At 50.0% G+C, this 23,224-nt stretch overlaps 1 protein-coding gene across 3 annotated transcripts in view; it reads left to right on the top strand.

Moving 5' to 3' along the window:
- The window catches only part of SYNGAP1 (synaptic Ras GTPase activating protein 1), a 214,023-nt gene that overhangs the window by 131,250 nt on the left and 59,549 nt on the right, over positions 1 to 23,224 (top strand). For all 3 annotated transcript variants that reach the window (XM_030197194.1, XM_030197192.1, XM_030197193.1), the window contains 2 exons: positions 3,712 to 3,948; positions 8,760 to 8,964. In XM_030197194.1, coding sequence (XP_030053054.1) covers positions 3,712 to 3,948; positions 8,760 to 8,964 — 442 coding nt within the window. The remainder of the gene's footprint in view (positions 1 to 3,711; positions 3,949 to 8,759; positions 8,965 to 23,224) is intronic.

Below are 23,224 nucleotides of genomic sequence, written 5' to 3'. Positions count from 1 at the left end.
GGGGTGTTGGTGCATCTCTAGTTGGATGGCTGGTTGATTCGGGCAAAGTTGTATGAGGAGAGCAAGGGACCACAGTGTATGTGGTCCACTTCCTGCAGGATATGGGATAGGTGGCTTATTGGAACAAGGCCAAATTTAACCTGTCCCAAACTTTGGAATATCTAACAGCATATTTTGATATGTGTCAGGGCAAGGTGTTTCTCACAGATGGAAGGAAAGAGAAGCTGCAAGATCAGGTCAGAAGTCTGACGTGGTGTCATGGGCCAAGGCTCATATGTTGCTGCTGCAGGAGGCCCTTTTTTCTTTCTGGTCTCCCCAGATGGAGGAGCTGGGGATTCGTTTGTTTCTTCAAGGGGAGGCACAGGCCACACTGGCATGGTGACTGCACCTGAGCAACTTGGGGCATGGAACTGGGTCATGGTGATTGCACCTGAGCAACTTGGGGCATGGAACTGGGTCATGGTGATGACAGATTCCTGCTTGAGCGATTGGGAAGATCATTACTTGGGCAAGGTGGCTCAAAAGCAGTGGTTCAGAGTGGAAGCAACATGGCTGATCAGTTGACTGGAGGCTCATGCCCTACATCTGGCCTTGCTGGCCTTCCAACTGTTGCTCCAGGGCAGAGCAGTGCTAATGTTGTCTGACAGTTCAGCAGCAGTTTCCTACATAAATTGACAGGTTGGCACCAATCGCGAGGTGTCGGAAGAGATAAAGTCGCAGGGTGTCAGAAAAGATAAAGGTACTCATTGTCTGGGTTGAACAGAACCTTATGACTCTATCAGCAAAGCATATGGCTGGAATGGCAATATAGAGATGGATTTCCTAAGCAGAAACACCCTGAAATGGAGTTTGTCAGAGGAGGCCTTTCAAATCATTTGTGTGTTGGAAAAGACCAGAGATGGATCTGATGTCTTTTGAAAGGGTGAGGTTGTTATTCTGGTAGGGTGATTACAACACTGTCACAATCTAGAAAGACTTCTATCTCTCTAGTCTACGTCAGTCTGTAGGATGTTTGAGAACTGGGGTCAACACAGGCGTGTAGTTCCATTGTAAGCAGCTAGATGAGGTTCTGAGGACAGATTGAATAAAAAATTGATGCTGGCTTCATTAAGAGTTCATGAGTGTTCATGGCTTGCTTCAGGGGCTCAATGCAGGGTGGTCCCTTGGCCCAGATATGTTTTTTTTTTCCTGAAAAGGATAGCACTTGAGGTCCCCACAGACACCGTTAGTCTTCCTTGGGATTTAAACTTGGTTATGACAGTACTAGCAAAAGAAAAGCAGTGAGGAAGCCAGTTGATTCAACCAAATTTTATTATGGGTATAAAAAGATATATTTTAATTATGTAAATATCCATTTGTTTGGCCAGGGGGGATCTTGGAGTTGTAAGCTCTTTGTTGTCTGGAATCATTCCTAGAGATATCTCACAAAAGGTAGTGCTGTGTCCAGTCCCTTCTTTTTGCTGAAAGAGATTCCTTCCGTGTTAACCAGTCAATCTAGCTCTGTTTTTCAGGAGGAAGGGAATTTGTTGGATGCAAGATGGTTGCACTGCCTGAATTTTAGAAGAGTATTGCGGTGCTATTTGAAGAGGATTGAGGAGTTTTGGTGTTTGAATAGGCTTTTCATGTTGTTTGGTGGTCCTAGGAAAGGAGAAGTGGCTTCTAAGACCACAATGGCTAGATGGATTAAAGAGCCCAACTTGTCAGCTTATATAGTTGGAGGGCATCAGGTGCCTTCAGCTCTCAAAGCACATTCTGTGGAGCACAGTCTAATTCCTCTGTAGGACATTTATAGAGTGGCCAGGTTGCCATTGCTGCATTCCTTGGTGCAATATTATAGGTTGGTTGTTCAGGCCCAGCAGAACGCAGTCTACAGAGCAAACATCTTGGCAACAGATTTATCTGCATCCCATTCTGGTTGAACACTGCTTTGGTACTTCTCATGCATCTGGACTGGTTGGAGAAAGGAGAAATTAGGGCTTACCTGTTAATTTTATTTCCTTGATTCCCTCTAGACCAGTCTAGAACCCACCCATGCTCAAAACTGATGAAGAAAAGGTTAAAGCGGAGCAGCTGTGGGGGGTTGGGGGGAGGTTGGTCAATCTGGCCAAGCTCTTCAGGTGACAAGTACCGTGTTTCCCCGAAAATAAGACACTGTCTTATATTAATTTTTGCCCCCCAAAATGTGCTAGGTCTTATTTTCAGGGGCTGTCTTATTTTTCGGGGAAACATCTGGGTTGGACCGCCCGCTCTCCGTCGCTCCCGGAACTAACCTTAAACGCCTCCTTTCACCTTCGCAGCAGCAGGGCAGGCCACTCCTTCCTTCCGTGTCCTGCCCTCGCCTAACGTAGCGTCCGCGAGGGCGGGGCACGGAAGGAAGGAGAGGCCTGCCCTGATGCTGCTTGCTGCGAAGGTGAAAGGAGGTGTTTAAGGTTAGTTCCAGGAGCGACGGAGGGTGGGTGGAGGGGGGGGGGGGCCCGGCGACCTCGGGTGTGGGGGGGGGGGTGGCCCAGGGGCGGCCTTGTGCGGCTCTCGGTGGCCCTGCTTTCAAACAAAAATTTGCTAGGTCTTACTTTCGGGGGAGGCCTTATATCTACCAATTCAGGAAAACCTCTACTAGGTCTTATTTTCGGGGGATGTCTTACTTTCGGGGAAACAGGGTAGTTAAGAGTCTTATTATGGTTCCAATGTTCTTTTGTTCTGTGTTTCTTTTGTTTCTTGCCCTGTGATTTTGTCAAAAGAAATACTGGCTGACTGTGGATTGCACAGGACCCTTGATAGGATGAAGGTATTGAACCAGTAGATCTCTCTCTCTCCATGTGCTGGCAGGAGAGTGTATACCCATGTGTATAGATTGGTCTGGAGGGATTCAAGGAAAGAAAATTAGCAGGTAAGCCCCAATTTCTCCATTTGCATTTTCCTGATCCACTCTACTCAGGATTTTATAGACCTCCCCTCAACTGTCTCTTATCCAAACTGAAGAGCCCTAAACTCTCTAGCCTTTCCTCATATAAGAGTAATTTCATCCCCTAATTATTTTGGCTGTCCTTCTTGGTACCTTTCTAATTCAGCTATACATTTTTTTTTGAGGCAGAGGAACCAGAATTGTACACAATACTCAAGGTGCGGCTGTACTATAGGGGTGTGTGTTTGTTTTAGCAGAACAAGCTCTCTGGTATATAACAGCAGGACAAGCTATGTGGGTGTATATTTTACAACAGGCCAAGGTCTGCAGGAGTATGTATTATAGAAGGATAAATTCTGCAAGTATATGTGTTACAGCAGGATAAACTCTGTGGGTGTTTGTAATATAGCAGGACGAATTCTACCAGTGTATGTATTACAGTAGGCTTGTTCTGTGGGTGTATATTATACAGCAGGACAAGCTCTTTGAGTTTATGTAGCGTCTTAAGAAGTGAATAAGAGGGGCACCTGCTCAGGACACAAAGCCATTTATGAGAGGAAAAATGACTAAAATACAGATGTGGATTGGCTACAGATAAAAGGTCAGGAAAGGTGCCATATTCCTCCTAATATCTGGGTTGTGGGGAAAAGAAGAGAGAGGGGAAAAGGATTGGGATAAAATAGAGTAGAAGAGGGTAGGGTAGGGAAAGAATGGGTTGTTAGCATTACAGGAAGACTGCCTCTCTGTTTTGTTTTGTTTTTTAATACTGATGATAAAATTCTTATCCTGTGACATTCTTTGTTATACAGCGTGTTCCCGAGAGAGCTGAAGGAGGTTTTTGCTTCCTGGAGGATGCGCTGCGTGGAGCGGGGACGGGAGGATATAGCCGATCGCCTGATCAGTGCCTCACTATTCCTGCGCTTTCTCTGTCCTGCCATTATGTCTCCCAGCCTCTTCAGCCTCATGCAGGAATATCCTGATGAGCAGACCTCACGCACATTAACCCTCATCGCTAAAGTCATTCAGAACCTGGCAAACTTCAACAAGTAAGATATCTGTGAAGGATGCGTGGAAGGGGAGGGGTAAGAACCAAAACACGAGATCAAGTGAGATCTGTGCAGAAAAAAAGGGAAAGGTGGTAAAGACAGCAATCAAACATATAAATGGCAAGTGACTGACTCACCTGCAAATGCGCAGTAGAGACTTCCCTCTCTGTCCTGCCCTCGCTTCAAGACGTGATGACATCAGAGGGCGGAACAGAGAGGGAAACGGAGTCGGACGTTGCCGCTGGAGCCTGGAAACGAACATTGCGTGCACCTACCTCCACCCTCCCCCCCATCCCCGCCGCCGCTCCCGCCCCCCTCCATATCGGGCCCCCTGCACTGACCTGACAGCGCCTCTCACCTCTGTGTGGAAGCGCTGCAGGCAGCAGCAGAGCGATCTGCTGCTGCCTGCAGCGCTTTCACACGGAGGAGAGAGGCGCTGTCAGGTCAGTGCAGGGGGGGGCCCGGCACGAAGGGGGGAGGGAGTGGCGGCGAGGAAGGTAGCTGGAAATCTCGCCCGTTTTAACGGGCTTAACGGCTAGTCTGACATAAAAGAGAATGGAGGAAGAGATGGGGTATAATGGGAGGTGTGGAGAGAAAGTTTAGAGAATTTGTAATGATGAAGGTAATTCTGCAGGTTTATAGAGCAGTAGTTCTCAACAGTCTTCAGGACACACCTAGCCATTCTTGTTTTCAGGATTCCTATACTGAATATGCATGAGATAGATTTCCATACAATGGAAATAGTGAATGCAGATTTATCTTGTGCATATTCATTGTGGGTATCCTGAAAACCTGACTAATTGGGTGTGTCCCAAGGACAGGGTTGAGAAGCCCTGGTATAGAGGGATGCGCATGTGTCAACGTGGTTACGTAAACTAAGAAATATGTCTATGTAAATTTGCTTGACATACAGTATAATCATGCAGGTAGAAACTGGTTTGGGGCAGAATTTGTTTTCCTTACAGACATCATGAGAGGTGAAATCTTGAGATCTGCTCAGAGCTGCTGAGAAGGGGGGTGGGGGCAGTGGCGTAGCCAATGGTAGGCCTGGGTGGGCCCAGGCCCACCCACTTTGGGCTCAGGCCCACCCAGTAGCAGCACACCTATGATGTGGCTGGCAGGGCTCCCCAAGCCCCACCAGCCAAAAACTCACAACTGTCTCTCCTGCATACCTTGTAAATAGCAGATCTTTGCCTGCAGCGAGCAGTGACTGATACATACTATTCACACTGGCCCCACAGCCTTCCCTCTGATGTATTCCCACCTATGCATTTACAGGAAGTTGCATCAGAGGGAAGGCTGTGGGGCCAGCATGAGCAGTGTGTATTAGTTGCTGCTCACTGCCAATGAAAATCTGCTATTTAAAAGGTATGAGGGGGATGTTTGAAAGACCATATGGCTTGCAGGCTTGTCACTTGTGGGACAGGGCGGAGTTCTGCCCACCCATCTTGGGCCCAGGCCCACCCAAAAATTGGATGTCTGGCTACGCCCCTGGGTGGGGGACAAGATTCTCCCAGGCCCGGCCCCAGCAAGGATTCTGGTAGCAGGCAGAAGGTTCTGCTCCCTCAGTCTGTCCTTCTGCTCTGTGTGCCAGGACCCATGTTATCTTGTTAATGCAGCTCTGCTGCCACAGGTCTTTCTTCCTGCCTCCTCTTGTGTGAAGTACTTCCTGTTTCCACACAGGCGGGAGGGGATGCAGCAGGAAGAAGGACCTGTGGCAGCAGAGCTGCGTTAATGCGATAATCAGGCCCCGGCACACAGAAGCAGGAGAGAGCAGACAGATGCAGTAAGTGACGGGGCAGCAGCCCAATTGGGGGGGGGGGGGGGGGTGGCGGCGGCCCGTACGACCCTGCCCCAGCCTGGCTTTGTCTCTTGGTGACCCTGCATCTCCTTATTACCTTTTGCCCGCTTTTCTTGTATTATGCATGTGCAACACATCACTTTTAGGTATTTACTGCTAAAAGGTTTACAGCTGTAAACAGCTGTCCTGTCTGTCCTAACCCTTATCCCTTACTTGTCCTGTCTGTCTGTCATAATTAGATTGTACGCTGTATTGAGCAGGGACTGTCTCTCCATGTTCAAGTGTGAAGTGCTGCGTACGTCCGGTAGCGCTATAGAAATGATAAGTAGTAGTAGTAGTAATGAGCACCGCATTTACAAGAGAGAAGATAACCAAATGTTATGTTATTAATTAGTATTATGTACATACGTATGTATTATCCTGGGCTGTGCTTAAGATAATAACAGTAATGTATCAGTATATAAGATGCAACACAAAGCTATGCAACTCCAACAGAGAATCTGATTTCCTGCCTTCCAGTTTCACAGCACTGTAATACTATCAGGGTCAGTTTTCTTTCACAAGAGGAAGAAGAGAGAACTGATGAAAGAGGTAGGAAAGAACAGTGAAAAAGAAAGCTGTTGCTCATGGGAATAGGCTTTGTCAAGTTAACGGGGAGGTAATGGGTTTACTAAATGACCTCTCCACAGTAAGTATCTACATGCAAATGCTGGTAATAGTGATAAGGTTATTTTTTCCATTATGAGGTCAGTTTGCAAAGCCGTTGACCCATGCAAAATGGCTTTCTGAAAAATGTCCTTGTTCAGTGTGGCCAAATCACACACAGTGTTCTTTAACATAAGTAGTTTTAGTCACATTTGCAGGAGGGAGGCCCTGGGTGCTTCTTTTGGTCAGATGAGGAAATTAGCAAGTCCGTTTACCATCTTAAGTGTTAGACATTGATATTGTTCAGGCTGGTTTTATCAAAAAGGCTTACAGTGTTATTTATTTGGATTTTGCTCACACCTTTTTCAGTAGTAGCTCAAGATGAGTTACATTCAGGTACACTGTGTATTTCACTGTCCTTGGAGGGCTCACATTCTAAGTTTGTACCTGAGGCAATGGAGGGTTAAGTGACTTGCCCAAGATCACAAGCAGCAGCAGCAGTGGGAATTGAACCAGATACCTCTGGATATCAAAACTGGTGATCTAACCACTAGGCCACTCCTCCACTCCATAGTACCACTACATAGTAACTAGAACATTCTTTGAAATAAAAGTATACCCAGTGATCCTAACAAATCAAATCATTCCCCAGAATCTCCAATAAAATCATCAACGGAGTGGAGGAGTGGCCTAGTGGTTAGGGTGGTGGACTTTGGTCCTGGGGAACTGAGGAACTGAGTTTGATTCCCACTTCAGGCACAGGCAGCTCCTTGTGACTCTGGGCAAGTCACTTAACCCTCCATTGCCCCATGTAAGCCGCATTGAGCCTGCCATGAGTGGAAAAGCGTGGGGTACAAATGTAACAAAAAAAACCCCTCAAATATACCCACAAGCCAAGGTCACAAGGAGCTGCAGTGAAAATTAAACCCAGGTTGCCAGGGTCAAAGCCTTCTGCACTAACTATTAGGCCACTCCTCCACTCCCCTAATCCATCTCTTTTCCAAGCTGAAGAGCCCTAACCTCTTTAGCCTTCCCTCATACGAGAGGAGTTCCATCCCCTTTATCATTTTTGTTGCTTTTCTTTGACCCTTTTCTAATTCCGCTATATCTTTTTTTGAGATATGGTGACTAGAACTGAACGCAATACTCAAGGTGGAGACACACCATGGAACAATACAAAGGCATTATAATATTTTTAGTCTTATTCACCATCCCTTTCCTAATAATTCCTAGCATCCTGTTTGGTTTTTTGGCTGCCGTCACACATTGAGCAGAAGGTTTCAGTGTATTAATTATGACGACACCTAGATCTTTTTCTTGAGCGCTGACCCCCAAGGTGGACCCCAGCATCAGGTAATTGTGGTTCAGATTATTCTTTCCAATATGCATCACCTTGCATTTGTCCACATTAAATTGAATCTGCCATTTGGATGCCCAGTCTTCCAATTTCCTAAGGTCTTCCTGCAATATTTCACAGTGTTTGAACAGCCTTGTTTTGTATCATCTGCAAATTTGATCACCTCACTCGTTCCGATTTCCATATCATTTATAAATATGTTAAATAGCACCAGTCTCAGTACAAATTCCTGTAGCACTCCACCATTCACCCTCCTCCATCGAGAGAAATGACCATTTAAACCCTACCCTCTGTTTTCTGTCCAATAACCAATTCCTAATCCACACCAGAACCTTGCCTCCTATCCCGTGACTCTTTAATTTTCTCAGGAGTCTCTCATGAGGAACTATCAAAAGTGTTCTAAAAATCTAGATACACTACATCAGCCCTTGGCGACACTCACCAATGGAGAGGGCTCTGAGCTTGGGCATATCATAGACCCAATGGCTGTAGGTACTGTGGTGGTCTGTGCTCGGTCACCCAGAGAGTTACAAACTGAATCCCCACCCAGCTGCTCGGAGCCTAGGTCCCGTTCTTGTGTCTTTCATGTGACACAGCGGAGAGGAGCCGAGCAGAGGAGCTCAGCAGTCTGCAGTGCGCCGGGAGGGGGAGCCCTTCCGCTCCTCAGTAGTGCTGACACATGGAGACCCGGCAAGGTGAAGTGGAGGGGAACAACACAATGCCATTTGGGCCCCACTGTGGTGCAGTACAGCACCAAAAGGGGCACACTAACCAACTGTATGTGTGCCCAAACAGTAGTGCCCAAACATTATGTGTGCCCAGACAGTGGAGCCCAAATGGCAGTGCCCAAAAGTCACGCTCCTCCATAGGTTTAGATTTTAGAAGAGTATGTACAAGTGGGTGCTATTGTTCAGGTTGGTCTTTATCATATTAGCTTAGGTTTAGGTCTGAGAAGGGTATGCACAGGCAGGTACTTATACTGACGCTGGTTTTATCCTTGCATTGCAGTCGGTTTGGCAGTAAGGAGGAGTACTTGTCTTTTATGAACGAGTTCCTTGAGTTGGAGTGGGCCAGCATGCAGCAGTTCCTCTACGAGATCTCCAACCTGGATACTCTAACAAACAGCAGCAGTTTTGAGGGCTATATTGATCTAGGCCGGGAACTGTCAACTCTTCACGCCCTGCTCTGGGAGGTGATGCCTCAGCTAAGCAAGGTAAGCTTTATTTAAACTGCGAAATGTACCAGTTATACAGTAGAGTTACAGTGAGTGTAACTGCAGGCTGTGTAACAGTAAGAGTTACTCTTTATACAGTACACAATGCACCTATTATGGAAAGAATGGAATCACAGAATATGAAGGTAGGGCATGAGTTCTTTGCCTAATCTGGCTCCGCCCTTTCTCCTTTCCAGTTCCAGTATGGCAGATCTCCAGCTGTGCCCTCACTTTCCCATAAAGGACTGACCGTGCAATTCCTGAGCTTTGGTGAATTTCATTACCATTTTGCCCACCCTTCCATGGAAGGCCATTTCAAGTATTCCGAGCCCATACCCATGCATACATTTAGAGTTTGTATTTTTAGTACCTAGGTGTGGAATTTCAAAATGAGTTAGCTGGCTTATTCCCAAAGATAGCCAGCTAGACCTAATATTTGAAAATTTAGCTGTGCTGAGCAGCTAAAGTGCTCCCTATCAGCCTCAGTTCATGATCCTTGGTTCTGATGAAATACATTTCAGAAGTTGAAAACTTTCTATTGATCCTAGCCCTGACATCACCACCCCCCCCCCCCCCACTCCCCACTCCATTCTCTTTATATTTCACTCCTGTATCATTACTAGGCCTCTGATCGCCCTTTACTCAGGGTAGAAGTGGCCTCTAGAACAGGTTGCAGGGCCGCCGAGAGGGGGGGACAGGGGGGACAAAAGTCCCCGGGCCCGGGCCTCCAGAGGGGCCCGGCGCCGAGTCCGTGGGTGGTCGCCCCTCCGTCCGACTCCTAGGTCCCTCCGTCCCTCCCTCCCTCCGAATTGCAAAAGCGATCTTGTTCAGTTCTTACTTCGTCGGGGGTTACGGCGAGAGCAGCACGCAGACGCAGTAAAAAGCGTGCAGGCTCCCGCTTCAGCCTTCCCTCGTTGTCTGTCTCTCAGCTCTGGTCCCGCCCTCAAAGGCGGGACCACAGACAACGAGGGAAGGCTGAAGCGGGAGCCTGCACGCTTTTCCCTGCGTTCTCTTCTGCATGCTGCTCTCGCCAACCCCCAACGAAGTAAGAACAAGATCGCTTTTGCAATTCGGAGGGAGGGACGGAGGGGGGCCTTGGAATTCAGTCGGATGGACGGAAGGAGAGGGGGGCCTTGGATCTGGGAGGGAGGGAGGGAGTTTAGTAGCGCTATAGAAATGATAAGCAGTAGTAGAAGGGCCTTGGATCTTGGAGGGAGGGGGGAGGCCTTGGATCTCGGAGGGGGGGGGGCAGGCCTTGGATCTCAGAGGGGGGAGAAAGAAGAGATTGCTGGACAAGAGGGCAGGGCAGGGGGGAGAGAGAAGAGATTGCTGGACAAGAGGGCAGGGGGAGAGAGAGAAGAGATTGCTGGACAAGAGGGCAGGTCAGGGGGGAGAGAGAAGAGATTGCTGGACAAGAGGGCAGGGGGAGAGAGAAGAGATTGCTGGACAAGAGGGCAGGGGGAGAGAGAAGAGATTGCTGGGCAGGGGGGAGAGAGAAGAGATTGCTGGACAAGAGGGCGGGGGAGAGAGAAGAGATTGCTGGACAAGAGGGCAGGGGGAGAGAGAGAAGAGATTGCTGGACAAGAGGGCAGGGCAGGGGGGAGAGAGAAGAGATTGCTGGACAAGAGGGCAGGGGGAGAGAGAAGAGATCGCTGGACAAGAGGGCATTGGGGAGAGAGAAGAGATCGCTGGACAAGAGGGCATTGGGGAGAGAGAAGAGATTGCTGGACAAAAGGGCAGGGGGGAGAGAGAAGAGATTGCTGGGCAGGGCAGAGGGGAGAGAAGAACTGCTGAACATGGATGGATGATTGGAGGGGGCAGGGGAGAGAGGAAATTTACTGGATATGGTTGGATGGAGGAGAGGCCAGGAGAGAATGAGGAGTTGCTGGACATGGATAGATGGAGGGGAGGGAAGTCAGGAAGGAGATGCACATGGATGGAGGGAAGGGAAGAGAGAAGAAAAGCTGAACATGGATGGATGGAGTGGAGGGCAGGGAAGAGAGAAGAAATGATGGACAAGGATGAAGGGAAGGAAAGACAAAGGAAGGAGATGCACACGGATGGAGGGAAAAGGAAGAGAGGAGAAATGCTGGATATGGATGGAGGGGAGGGAAGACAGGAAATACATGCACATGGATGGAGGGGAGGAGAGTGAGGAGAAATGCTCAATTTAAGGGCTGGATCGGAACACTTTCAGGACAGATGCCGAAACTTGAGGAAGGATAGGGACAGGGCTACAGATGGTAGACAGGACGCATAAGGACACAGGAGGATGGTGAGAGAAAAAATATCAAATGGAAAGAAGACACTGCATAAAACAGAAGTTGGGACCAAAGCGAATAGAAAAACTATGATCAGACAACAAAGGTAGAAAAAAGTATTTTATTCAGAATTTATTAATTGGAATATGTCAGCTTTTGGAAATGTGTATCTGTGATATTTTTCATGCAGGTTTCAATTTTTCTAGTATTGCTGCATGCTGAGTCTGACTTCTTGAGGTAACTTTCTAGTTCAGTATTTTGCCTTCATATTTTTTTATTTCTAGTTCCTTATGTCATATCTGTTGCCATGTGTTTTTCATGTGTGATCAAGGTACAGTATTCTGCTAGTGTGTAGTATTTGCAGCCCTTTTTGTTTTGTTTTTTATTAGGTTGTGTACTGGTGTTTTAGAGCCCGGTGTAATTATAGTGCTGCCTTTCCACGCATAAGGTTGTAGTTCGTCCTGTCCTTGGAATTAGTGCTGTTATGGTTTGGTAAGGTTATGAGTGGGTTTTTGCACAAGTTTGTGTATAGTGTTTTGCAGTGGAGAGATTGTGTTTTGGCTTTACTGAGGTGGCACCAAAACATCAGAAAAGGTGTAGAGCCTAAATCATGACACACTACCTCTTGAAGGATCTACATATAGTGCAAGGGCCCGGCAGTGGGGGTGGGGGGGGGGCCCAGGGGCGGCCTTGTCCCGGGCCCGGCCCAGTCTCTCGGCGGCCCTGACAGGTTGCACTGCTGTAGATGAGGTGTCCCCAATGATATACACTTTTTTTTAAATTGCAGATAAAACATTTCCTTCTGTTCAAGTGCTGCCTTCTTGCATGGTTTGCAAACCCTGGAATATGTGCATTGCTGGATCTGATAGGCGATAAGCCTCATTCTGTTGACAATTGTCTGAACAAACATGTGCTTAATCTTTGTATTTTGGCCTAGATAATCAAACTACCTGCAGTCTGGCACACTCCACAAGTAATTTTTACCCACAGGTTTTGCCACAATAATGAAAGCAAAGCTGTGCAGCCAGTTTTTCTTCATTATTGCCTGAGGAAAATTTACTCACATAGATTTGTGCTTGCTTTCTCTGCAGTTAGTTCTCAAAGCCGATATGATGCACACACTTCTCTAGAAACTGCATTCAGCATATTGTTCTGATCTCCGCACACAGCACTACCTCTTCAGCCTCCAGTAAAAGTGTCCCTGGAGAGGTCAGGTAGTAATCCAAGGATAAAATTCTGTTTAACCCCCAGAAATGACTTTCATTCATGCCATCCCCCTATTATGCTCTTTGCAAATAAATAAACTTCCTTAGCATCCCTCTGGACAAGCCCAGAATGTGACTGATGAGTTGTGCACGCCTTCCAGCAGGTGGAGACTGAGAAAAAAAAACTGTGACTCTAGAGAGAGCCAATAAGAGCCCTTGCCAGCCAGAGAACGATCCAGTAATCTCAGTCTCCAGCAGGTGGAAGGTGGTGAGCCCTTCAGTCTCATTCTTGTTCTTCTCTATTTTTTCTGTATTTTCTGTATTTTATTTTATTGGGTTTATTCTCTTTGTACCCTTTTATTTCTGACAAGCAGAAAGCCTGTTATGTGGAGGCAGAGGTCCGCGGGGACCTTTTAGTACCTCGAGGGTGCTAAATTCGGGTGGCCGGGTCCCTCCCCCCTTGTCCTCCCTGATATTGTTTCTGAACTTTGTTTAAAAAATAATTATAGCTCGTTTAAGTTTTCTGTACAGTCAGTCTATTCTGAACATTATCAGCTTCCTCAGGCTCTTCAGGGGAAGAGCCTTAGAGGCAGGGAGAGGCAGCCACAAGTGGAAAACAAATCCTAACGTCAGAGCTCTGATCGTTTTGCTTCCTTGCAGTATCAGGCATTACAGCTCCCGTTTTGATTTTCCATGCGGTTTGCCTCTGCTGTGCTGGACTGTGTGTACCGCTTTAAAGAAATATAAATAAATAAATAGCAATGGCCGAGAAACTCCACCGCTGTTTGTCAGTGGCGAAGTGTTGGTTCTAGCGGTGCCTGTAAATTCTGCACCGCTGTGGAAGCTTCTTCGGGGAAGGGGCAGGGACGTAGTCTTCGTCCTCGGCGGCAGGGGCGTCTATTTCGGCTGTTTCTGTAGCGGCAGGCTCAACTCCGTCGGTGGCTCTGATTTCGGTGAGAACCGTCACCATCTTGTCTCCCTCCTCACTTGCTGCATCCCTGCCTGCGGTGCCGGTTTCAGATCCGGCTCTAGTTTCTCCCGCTTCTGATGCAGGTTTTCCTCCAGAATTTGTGGTAAAAATGTATGAGGCGTTTCCATATCATCAAGCTGATCAATCCATAGACTGGTGGGTTGTGTCCATCTACCAGCAGGTGGAGATAGAGAGCAAACTTTTGCCTCCCTATATGTGGTCATGTGCTGCCGGAAACTCCTCAGTATGTTCTCTATCTCAGCAGGTGGTGGTCACACACAGCAGCAGCTCTGGCTAGGCCTCCAAGCCTAATCCTTAGGTTTTGTTGAGGCCTGGGGTTGAGGGCTCTTTTGAGCAAGTGCAAACCTGGTGGTGCCAGGTCCCTCCTTTTCTCCCCCCTCCCGCTGGCTCCGTTTAAAAAAAAAAAAAAAAATTTTAAACGTCTTGAAAGGCGTTTAATTCGACGTTTCTTTAAACGTTCATTGCAGCTACTCACTGGGACACCAGTTCGTTACAGCTCGGAGCGGCAAGCAGGTAATTTTACCTTTTTATAGCGGGCAGGGGGTTCCCCGATTCTTCTCCTCGTGGCAATGGCGTCGGAGGGCGAGGGCGCAAAGGGTCGCTCCCCGGATCGCTGGAGCGCTTCTAGAGGGGATGCGGGGGTTTTACAACCTGATTCGCCCTTGATGGGTGACAGTTTAGTGACCGATGAATGTCCCGGTCGTTCCTCCGGCGTGGCGGTTTTTTCCCGCCATAAACGCCCATCCCCCACTCCTCGCCTCCGCCATCTTGGCCGGCCACGCGGCTCGGACGGCTTCTTCGTGGGCCGCCCTTGAGGTTGGAGACATTAATGCCATGAACGCCCTTAATTTGGGCGACGGCACAAGCGGCTAAAGTTAAGCGCCGTTCTTCCCGCGCGGCTCCTTCGCGGAGTTTCGCGCCGGACGCCATTTTGGATGCGCAGCATGTCTCTCCCCCGCTATTGCGAGCGCCGGTTGAGAGTGCGTCTAGGGCTGTTGCCCAGGCTGCGGAAGTGCTCAGTCTGGGGGGTTTCTCCCCCGAGTTTGTTTTGCTGCTGCATCAGGCTTTCCTCATGCAAAACGCTGCCCCTGCTCCCTCTTCTGATAAAGAGGTTGAGGTTCCCAGAGGTAAACGCCCTCGGGTTGATTTCCAGGCCTTGGAGGACTTTGTCTCCTCCGATGTAGATGAGGGCAGCGTGTCTGAGGTCTCCCAACGGTCCTTTGCGGATTCCTTGGAGGAGATAGATCCCCGCTCGGATGGAGCGGATGACCCCTCTGCAGCGCGGCTTTTTAGCCCAGAGGATTTGCCCAACCTGTTTTTACAGGCCATGGACACTTTGAAGATTTCCTCTCCGGAGGACGTCTCTCCCTCAGCCCCTGTTGGCTCTGCCATTATGCTGGGGACGAAGCGCCCGCCTAGATCCTTCCACGTGCATGATGCCATGCACACCTTAATTGCGGCTCAATGGGATGTCCCGGAAACGAGCCTTAAAGTGGCTAGGGCTATGTCCCGCCGCTATCCTTTGGCTGTGAGTGAACGTGAGGCCTATCTGTGGCCTACCGTGGATTCTTTAATCACTGCGGTGACTAAGAAAACGGCGTTGCCGGTGGAAGGTGGCACGGCCCTAAAGGACGCCCAAGACAGAAGATTGGAGGCGGCCTTAAGGTCGTCCTTTGAGGCAGCTGCTTTAAGTTTGCAGGCCTCAGTTTGCGGCTCCTATGTGGCCAGGGCGTGCCTGACTATGGTGCAGCGGGCTTCCCCCTCGGATCTTTCCTTGTGGGCTGATTGGCCGGCCCTGGAATCGGGCTTAGCCTATTTGGCAGACTTGCTGTATGATGTCTTGAGAGCCTCAGCTAAAGGCATGGCTCAGACAGTCTCTGCGCGGCGGTGGCTTTGGCTGAAACATTGGTCTGCTGACCACGCCTCTAAATCCCGCCTGGCTAGATTGCCTTTTAAAGGCAAGCTGCTCTTTGGGGTCGAGCTGGACAAAATCGTGTCCGATCTCGGCACGTCTAAGGGCAAGAAATTACCAGAGATCAGGGCTCGGGCTAGTACTCGTCCCGGTACCTCCAGAGGACGGTTGCTGGAAGCCCGTCGGTACCGCCCGGGCAAGTCGGGTTCCTCTGCCCCCTCTTCCTTCAAGAGGAATTTCTCCCCCAAGCAGCATTCCTTTCGCAGAGACCGCCGTCCCGGAGGTGCTCCCTCCGGTCCTCCCCCAGGGTCTCGTACCCAATGACGGGGCCTTGGTCCACGCCCCAGTGCAGATTGGAGGACGGCTGTCCTCGTTTCTGGGCGAGTGGACCACTATAACTTCAGACACGTGGGTGCTGGAAGTCATCAGAGACGGCTACAAGCTAGAGTTCTGCCAACCCTTAAGAGACGGGTTTGTACTCTCTCCCTGCAAGTCTCCGGTCAAGCTGTGGCAGTGCAGCAGACCTTGGACAACCTGATCCGCCTGGGTGCGGTCGTTCCGGTGCCAAAAAATCAGATTGGCAAGGGACGTTACTCCATTTACTTTGTGGTTCCAAAGAAAGGAGGTTCTGTCCGGCCTATCCTCGACCTCAAAGGGGTCAATCGGGCCTGGAAAGTGAGGCACTTTCGCATGGAGACTCTGTTATAGCGGCAGTGAAGGCAGGAGAGTTCTTGGCTTCCTTGGACATCAAGGAAGCGTACCTGCATATTCCCATCTGGCCTCCTCTCCAACGCTTTCTGCGTTTTTCAGTCCTGAGACGACACTTCCAGTTCAGAGCCCTCCCTTTCGGGTTGGCTACTGCTCCGCGGACCTTTTCCAAAGTAATGGGGGTCTTAGCGGCCTTCCTGCTAAAGGAAGGAGTACAAGTCCATCCTTATCTGGACGACTGGTTGATCCGAGCCCCCTCTTATGCAGAGTGCGGCAAAGCTATGGACCGGGTAGTTGCTCTTGTGAGCTCCCTGGGATGGATCATCAACTGGAAGAAGAGCCAGCTGCGCCCGACTCAGTCCCTGGAGTATCTGGGAGTTCGATTCGACACCCAAGTGGGCAGAGTGTTCCTGCCAGACAATCGGATTGTCAAGCTTCAGGCTCAGGTGGACTAGTTCCTAGTAGCCTCTCCTATTCGGGCTTGGGACTACGTGCAGCTGTTGGGCTCTATGACGGCCACGATGGAAGTAGTGCCCTGGGCCAGGGCTCATATGAGACCACTACAGCTATCTCTGCTGCTGCGCTGGACTCCGATGTCGGAGGATTATGCTGTGCGCCTTCCCGTGGACCCAGCAGTGCGCAAGGCGCTGAGCTGGTGGACGCAGACAGACAAGTTGTCTGCAGGATTGCCTCTGGTGACCCCGGAGTGGATTGTCGTCACGACAGACGCCTCTTTGATGGGCTGGGGAGCCCACTGCTTGGGAAGGACAGCGCAGGGGCTCTAGTCTCCTGCAGAGGCAAGTGGTCTATCAACCTCCTGGAACTCAGAGCCATTCGGTTGGTGTTATTGGAGTTCATCCCGGTACTGGTGTTGTAGCCTGTACGGGTCCTGTCGGACAATGCCACGGCTGTGGCCTATATCAACCGCCAGGGAGGTACCAAGAGCGCCCCTCTAGCCAAGGAGGCTATGAGTCTTTGCCAGTGGGCGGAAGCGAACCTGGAGCAGCTTTCAGCGGCCCACATTGCCGGAGTCATGAATGTCAAGGCGGACTTTCTCAGTCGCCATACCTTGGAGCCCGGAGAGTGGCAACTATCTGCTCAGGCGTTCTTGGACATCACGAAGCGCTGGGGCCAGCCGAGCCTAGATCTGATGGCGTCATCGGCCAATTGCCAAGTGCCGCGCTTTTTCAGCAGAGGACGGGACCCTCGATCCCTGGGAGTAGATGCTCTTCTCCAACAGTGGCCGACACAAGAGCTCCTCTATGTGTTCCCGCCCTGGCCCATGTTGGGCAGGGTGCTAGACCGGGTGGCAAAGCATCCCGGCAGGGTAATCCTGGTGGGTCCGGATTGGCCCAGACGTCCCTGGTATGCGGACTTGATCAGGCTCTCAGTCGACGATCCTCTGCGGCTGTCAGTGGAGCAGGGCCGGTTACATCAGGGTCCCGTGGTGATGGAGGATCCCTCTCCCTTTGGTCTTACGGCCTGGCTATTGAGCGGCAGCGTCTGAGGAAGAAGGGCTTCTCAGACAAGGTCATCGCCACTATGCTGAGAGCGAGGAAACGCTCTACTTCTACTGCTTACGCCAGGGTTTGGCGTATCTTTGCAGCATGGTGTGAAGCAGGCTCACTTTCTCCCTTCACTGCTCCAATTTCTTCAGTGTTGGCGTTCCTGCAAGAAGGTCTGGAGAAAGGCCTGTCGCTCAGTTCCCTTAAAGTCCAGGTAGCGGCTCTGGCTTGCTTCAGGGGCCGCCTGAAGGGTGCTTCCCTGGCTTCGCAGCCAGATGTGGTGCGCTTTCTCAAGGGAGTTAATCACCTGCGCCCTCCTCTGCACTCAGTGGTGCCTGCGTGGAATCTCAACCTGGTGCTAAGAGCATTGCAGAAGCCGCCGTTTGAACCCTTGTCAAGGGCATCTCTGAAAGACCTGACGTTGAAAGCAGTCTTTTTGGTGGCTATCACTTCAGCCAGAAGAGTTTCCGAGCTCCAGGCGCTCTCATGTCGAGAGCCTTTTCTACAGTTCACTGAGGCAGGAGTGACTATTCGCACAGTGCCTTCCTTTCTGCCCAAGATTGTTTCTCGCTTCCATGTGAATCAGCAGCTCTGTCTCCCTTCCTTTCGTAGGGAGGACTACCCAGAGGAGTACTCTGCTCTTAAATATCTGGATGTGAGACGAGTCATCATCAGATACTTGGAAGTGACCAATGATTTCCGGAAATCGGATCATCTGTTTGTCCTGTATGCAGGTCCTCGTAGGGGTCTGCAGGCTGCTAAGCCTACAGTGGCAAGATGGGTCAAGGAAGCCATTGCAGCGGCTTATGTGGCCGCGGGGAAGGTGCCGCCTATCCAGCTGAAGGCTCACTCCACAAGAGCTCAGGCGGCCTCGATGGCAGAGGCCGGTTCCGTCTCCTTGGAAGAGATATGCAAGGCGGCAACTTGGGCTTCGGCCCATACATTCTCCAAGCATTACCGCTTGACTGTGGCTGCTCGGGCGGAGGCCCGGTTTGGAGCTTCAGTGTTGCGGTCAGGGATTTCTATGTCCCGCCCTGGGTGAGTACTGCTTCGGTACATCCCACCAGTCTATGGATTGATCAGCTTGATGATATGGAAGGTAAAATTATGTATAATCATACCTGATAATTTTCTTTCCATTAATCATAGCTGATCAATCCATAGCCCCTCCCAGATATCTGTACTGTTTTTATTCTGGTTGCATTTCAGGTTCAAGTTCAGTCTTCAGTTACTTCAGAAAGACTTCGTGTTCAAGTTTTTTCACTTGGATTCTTCAAGAGTTAAGACGAGTTTGTGTTACAGTGAGCTGCTGCATTCCTCTCCCCTCCGTTTTACGGGGCTGGATTGAGACTTAAAATTCTGCCGGCACTCCCTCCCGCTTCGTGCGGCTGTAGGGCAGTTTTGTACCCCTCCCGCTTCGGCGGTGTTAGGGTCAGTCAGCTCCTCCCGCGGTTGCGGTTGCAGGATAAGCCAGATCCCCCCGCATCGGCGGGTGTGGTGTCCCTCCCCCGCTCCGCGGGGATGAGCTGGACGGATTCCCCTCCCCCACTTGTGTGGGGATGAGCTGGGTTAATTCCACTCCCCCGTTTCGGCGGTGGTGAGCTGGGCAGAGTGTCCCTTCGTGGGTGTAATTCTCTAAGTGCTGAGTCCTGCGGATGGAGCTTTGATATCGACATACTGAGGAGTTTCCGGCAGCACATGACCACATATAGGGAGGCAAAAGTTTGCTCTCTATCTCCACCTGCTGGTAGATGGACACAACCCACCAGTCTATGGATTGATCAGCTATGATTAATGGAAAGAAAATTATCAGGTATGATTATACATAATTTTACCTTTTAATGCATAAGGCTGGTCCGCTGGAAGCGCCTGATAAGAGGCCTCAGGAAGCTCAGCTGGCTCCTGCAAAAAGACTCAGGCACTCCTGGGATGCAAAGGAGCATTTTATTTCTGATCTTGATCAGGAAATGCTTTCTCTTGAGGATCCAGAATGGCTTCCTGAAGGTCAGTTGTCTGAGGATTTGCTGCAGTCTGATGAGGCTGCGGAAGGTCTCCCGGCTGGGGAGGACCCTTCTGTTGTGAGAATATTTCATAAAGATGACCTTCAGGAACTTATTTCTCTCATTTCTGCTACTTTACGTTTTGAAGAGCAGGAATCTTCGGTGGTGGAACCTAGGAAAGTTGATATGCTGATGAAGGGTATTCGCAAGCCAGGTAAGTCCTTCCCCATGCATCAAGATATTAGAGACATTATTCAGGCACAGTGGGAGATACCTGATTCTGCTTTTTGTCTTGCTAGGTCTATGGTTCAGCTTTATCCTGTTCCAGATTCCGACAAGGATCTTTTGCGCCCTCCTGTTGTGGATGCGGTTGTCTCTGCCGTCACCAAGTGAAATATGGTTTCTGTGGATGGTGGTTCGGCCTTGAAGGATGTCCAGGATCGCCGTATAGAATCTGTGCTGAAGAATTGCTTTGATGTCTCCGCTATAGCAGTGCAGGCTGCTATTTGTGCTTCTTTGGTGGCTAGAGCTTGTTTTCGTTGGTCTGAGAGGGTCTTAGATCGTGCTTCAGATGACCTCTTGGCAATAGATTCCGAGGTTGCGAAATTGGAGATGGGTTCCGCCTTTTTATCAGATGCTCTTTACGATTTGCTTTGTACCTCCTCTAAATCTATGGCTTTGTGTGTGGCAGCCTGTCGTTCTCTCTGGCTCAGTGGCTGGTCGGCAGCTGCAGCCTCTAAATCCAAGCTTAGTAAATTTCCTTTTAGAGGTTCCTTTGTTCGGTGATGACTTAGACAAGTTGGTTCGCAGCCTTGGAGAGTCTAAGGTTCCGAGGCTCCCAGAGGATCGTCCCAGGGGGTCTGGACGTGGTGTTTTCTCGGGCCGTGGTAGAGGTCGTGATTTTCGGCGGTATCGGCCGGGCAAAGTGGTTTCGGTCCAGCGCTCTAGGTTTTTTCAAAGGACCCATTCCTTTCGGAGTAACCGTAGAGGGGGTAGGGACTCGGGAACTTCCTTCTCGACTTCCTTCCATACTCAGCAATGAAGGTGTGCGGGTCCAGCCTCCGGTTCCAGTGGGAGTGCGACTGACGCAGTTTTATCAGAGGAGGACCCGGATTACTTCCGATTGGTGGGTCTTAGAGGTTATTCAAGACGGGTACGCCTTAGAATTTGCTCATCCTTTGTCAGACGCCTTTTTGGAATCTCCTTGCCGCTCTCAGCTCAAGGCCATGGCTGTCAGGGACACTCTACGCAGGCTTCTTGATTTTCGGGCTATTTGTCCAGTTCCTCTGACAGAGCTCCATACAGGTCGTTACTCCATCTATTTTCTGGTTCCCAAAAAGGGGGGTTCCTTCCGGCCGATTCTGGATCTCAAGGCGGTGAATCGGTCTATCAGGGTACCTTCATTTCGTATGGAGACACTGCGGTCTGTCATTGTGGCGGTTCAGCCCGGGGAGTATCTGACGGCTCTCGACCTAACAGAGGCTTATTTGCACATTCCCATTCGTCCTGCGCATCAGCGTTTTTTACGTTGTGCGGTCCAAGGCCAACATTTTCAGTTTCGAGCTCTTCCCTTCGGCTCCGCGCACGTTTACCAAAGTCATGGTCGTCATAGCAGCAGTTCTCAGAACGGAGGGCATTCTAGTCCATCCTTATCTAGACGACTGGTTGATCAGAGTGAAGTCTTTCCAGGAGAGCGTTCAGGCCACTGCTTGGGTAGTAGACTTCTTGCGGTTCCTAGGTTGGGTCGTCAATGCCCAGAAGAGTCGCCTCCAGCCCTCTCAGTCGTTGGAGTACCTGGGGGGGGGGGTTTTGACATGCAGCAAGGGCAGGTCTTTCTTCCTTCGGCTCGCATCCTCAAGCTGCAGTCTCAGATTTGCCAGTTGTTGAAGTCCCCGAGACCTTCAGACAGGGATTATCTTCGTCCTGGGTTCCATGGCGGTGACAATCGAGGCAGTGCCCTGGGCCAGGGCTCATATGAGATCTCTACAGAGGTCTCTTCTGTCTCGTTGGTCCTCACAGACGGGTCGCTGAATCTCAGGTTGTCCCTTCCTGCAGAGGTGAAAAGCAGCCTTCGCTGGTGGCTACGGGACGCAAATCTGACCAAGGGAATGCTGCTGGATCAGCCCAGTTGGATAGTGGTCATGACGGATCCCAGTCTCAAGGGCTGGGGAGCTCACTGTCAGGGCCAGTGTGCTCAGGGCCTGTGATCTCCTCAAGAGAGTTCTTGCTCAATCAATCTGTTGGAAACCAGAGCGATCCGGCTGGCTCTGCAGGCTTTTCTCCATCGACTGTGGGGCAAAGCGGTCCGCATTATATCAGACAGTGCCATGGCGGTGGCTTATATCAATCGGCAAGGGGAGACGAGGAATCAGCAATTGGAACTCAAGACATCGCTGCTTTTGAGGTGGTCGGAGGTACATCTAGTTGCTCTGTCAGCGGCTCATGTGGCAAGTCTGCAGAATGTTCAAGCAGACTTTCTCAGTCGACACACTCTAGATCCCGGGGAGTGATCTCTAAGCGACGTAGCGTTTCAGTCACTGGTGCGATGCTGGGGTCTCCCCAAGATGGATCTATTCACGTCCGCTTTCAATGCAAAACTTCCCCTGTTCTTCGGTTGTCTCAGGGATCTGAAGGCGCAGGGCATGGATGCCCTAATTCAGCCTTGGCCGACCGGGCTTCTGTATGCCTTTCCTCCGTGGCCACTGATAGGTCGGCTTCTTCAGAGAATCGAGACGCACAGGGGTCGCGTGATTTTAGTAGCGCCGGATTGGCCTCACAGGCCTTGGTACGCGGATCTGTGACGGCTTCTGATCGGGGTTCCTTTCTGGCTTCCACACATACAGGACCTTCTGATGCAGGGTCCAGTGGTTCATCCGGATCCGGGTCGATTCTGTCTTACGGCCTGGCTCTTGAGTGGGCAAGGTTGACAAAGAGAGGATACTCGGCGGCCATGGTTGCCACTATGCTTCGCTGTCATCGTCGTTATACTTCTCTTAATTATGTTCGAACTTGGAGGATTTTCGAGGCATAGTAACATAGTAGATGACGGCAGAAAAAGACCTGCCCGGTCCATCCAGTCTGCCCAACAAGATAAACTCATATGTGCTACTTTTTGTGTATACCTTACCTTGATTTGTATCTGCCATTTTCAGGGCACAGACCGTAGAAGTCTGCCCAGCACTAGCTCTGCCACCCAATCTCCACTAAGCTTCTGAGGATCCATTCCTTCTGGACAGGATTCCTTTATGTTTATCCCACGCATGTTTGAATTCCGTTACCGTTTTCATCTCCACCACCTGCGGGAGGGCATTCCAAGTATCCACCACTCTCCGTGAAAAAATACTTCCTGACATTTTTCTTGAGTCTGCCCCCCTTCAACCTCATTTTATGTGCTCTAGTTCTACCGCCTTCCCATCTACAGAAAAGGTTCGTTTGTGGATTAATAATGGATCCAGTGACGTCAGCAATCTACGGAGCCTAGTAGACCAACTCCGAAGGAGCCACGGTCTGAGGCAGCAAGAATAGAACGTTGGAGGTGAGAATTATTATATAGGATATCAGGGGTTTTTTTTTAAACTCCAAAGTTTGATCACATTGCTCATACTTTCACTTTGTGCTGCTGCTAAATTAGAGGAAAAGGAGAGGAAGAAGGAAAAAGAAAAGAAATTGCTTATAAAC

Source organism: Microcaecilia unicolor, chromosome 3 (assembly GCF_901765095.1).
Source record: "Microcaecilia unicolor chromosome 3, aMicUni1.1, whole genome shotgun sequence".
NCBI classification, from domain to species: Eukaryota; Metazoa; Chordata; class Amphibia; order Gymnophiona; family Siphonopidae; genus Microcaecilia; species Microcaecilia unicolor.
This window is presented reverse-complemented; position numbering and strand designations above follow the sequence as displayed.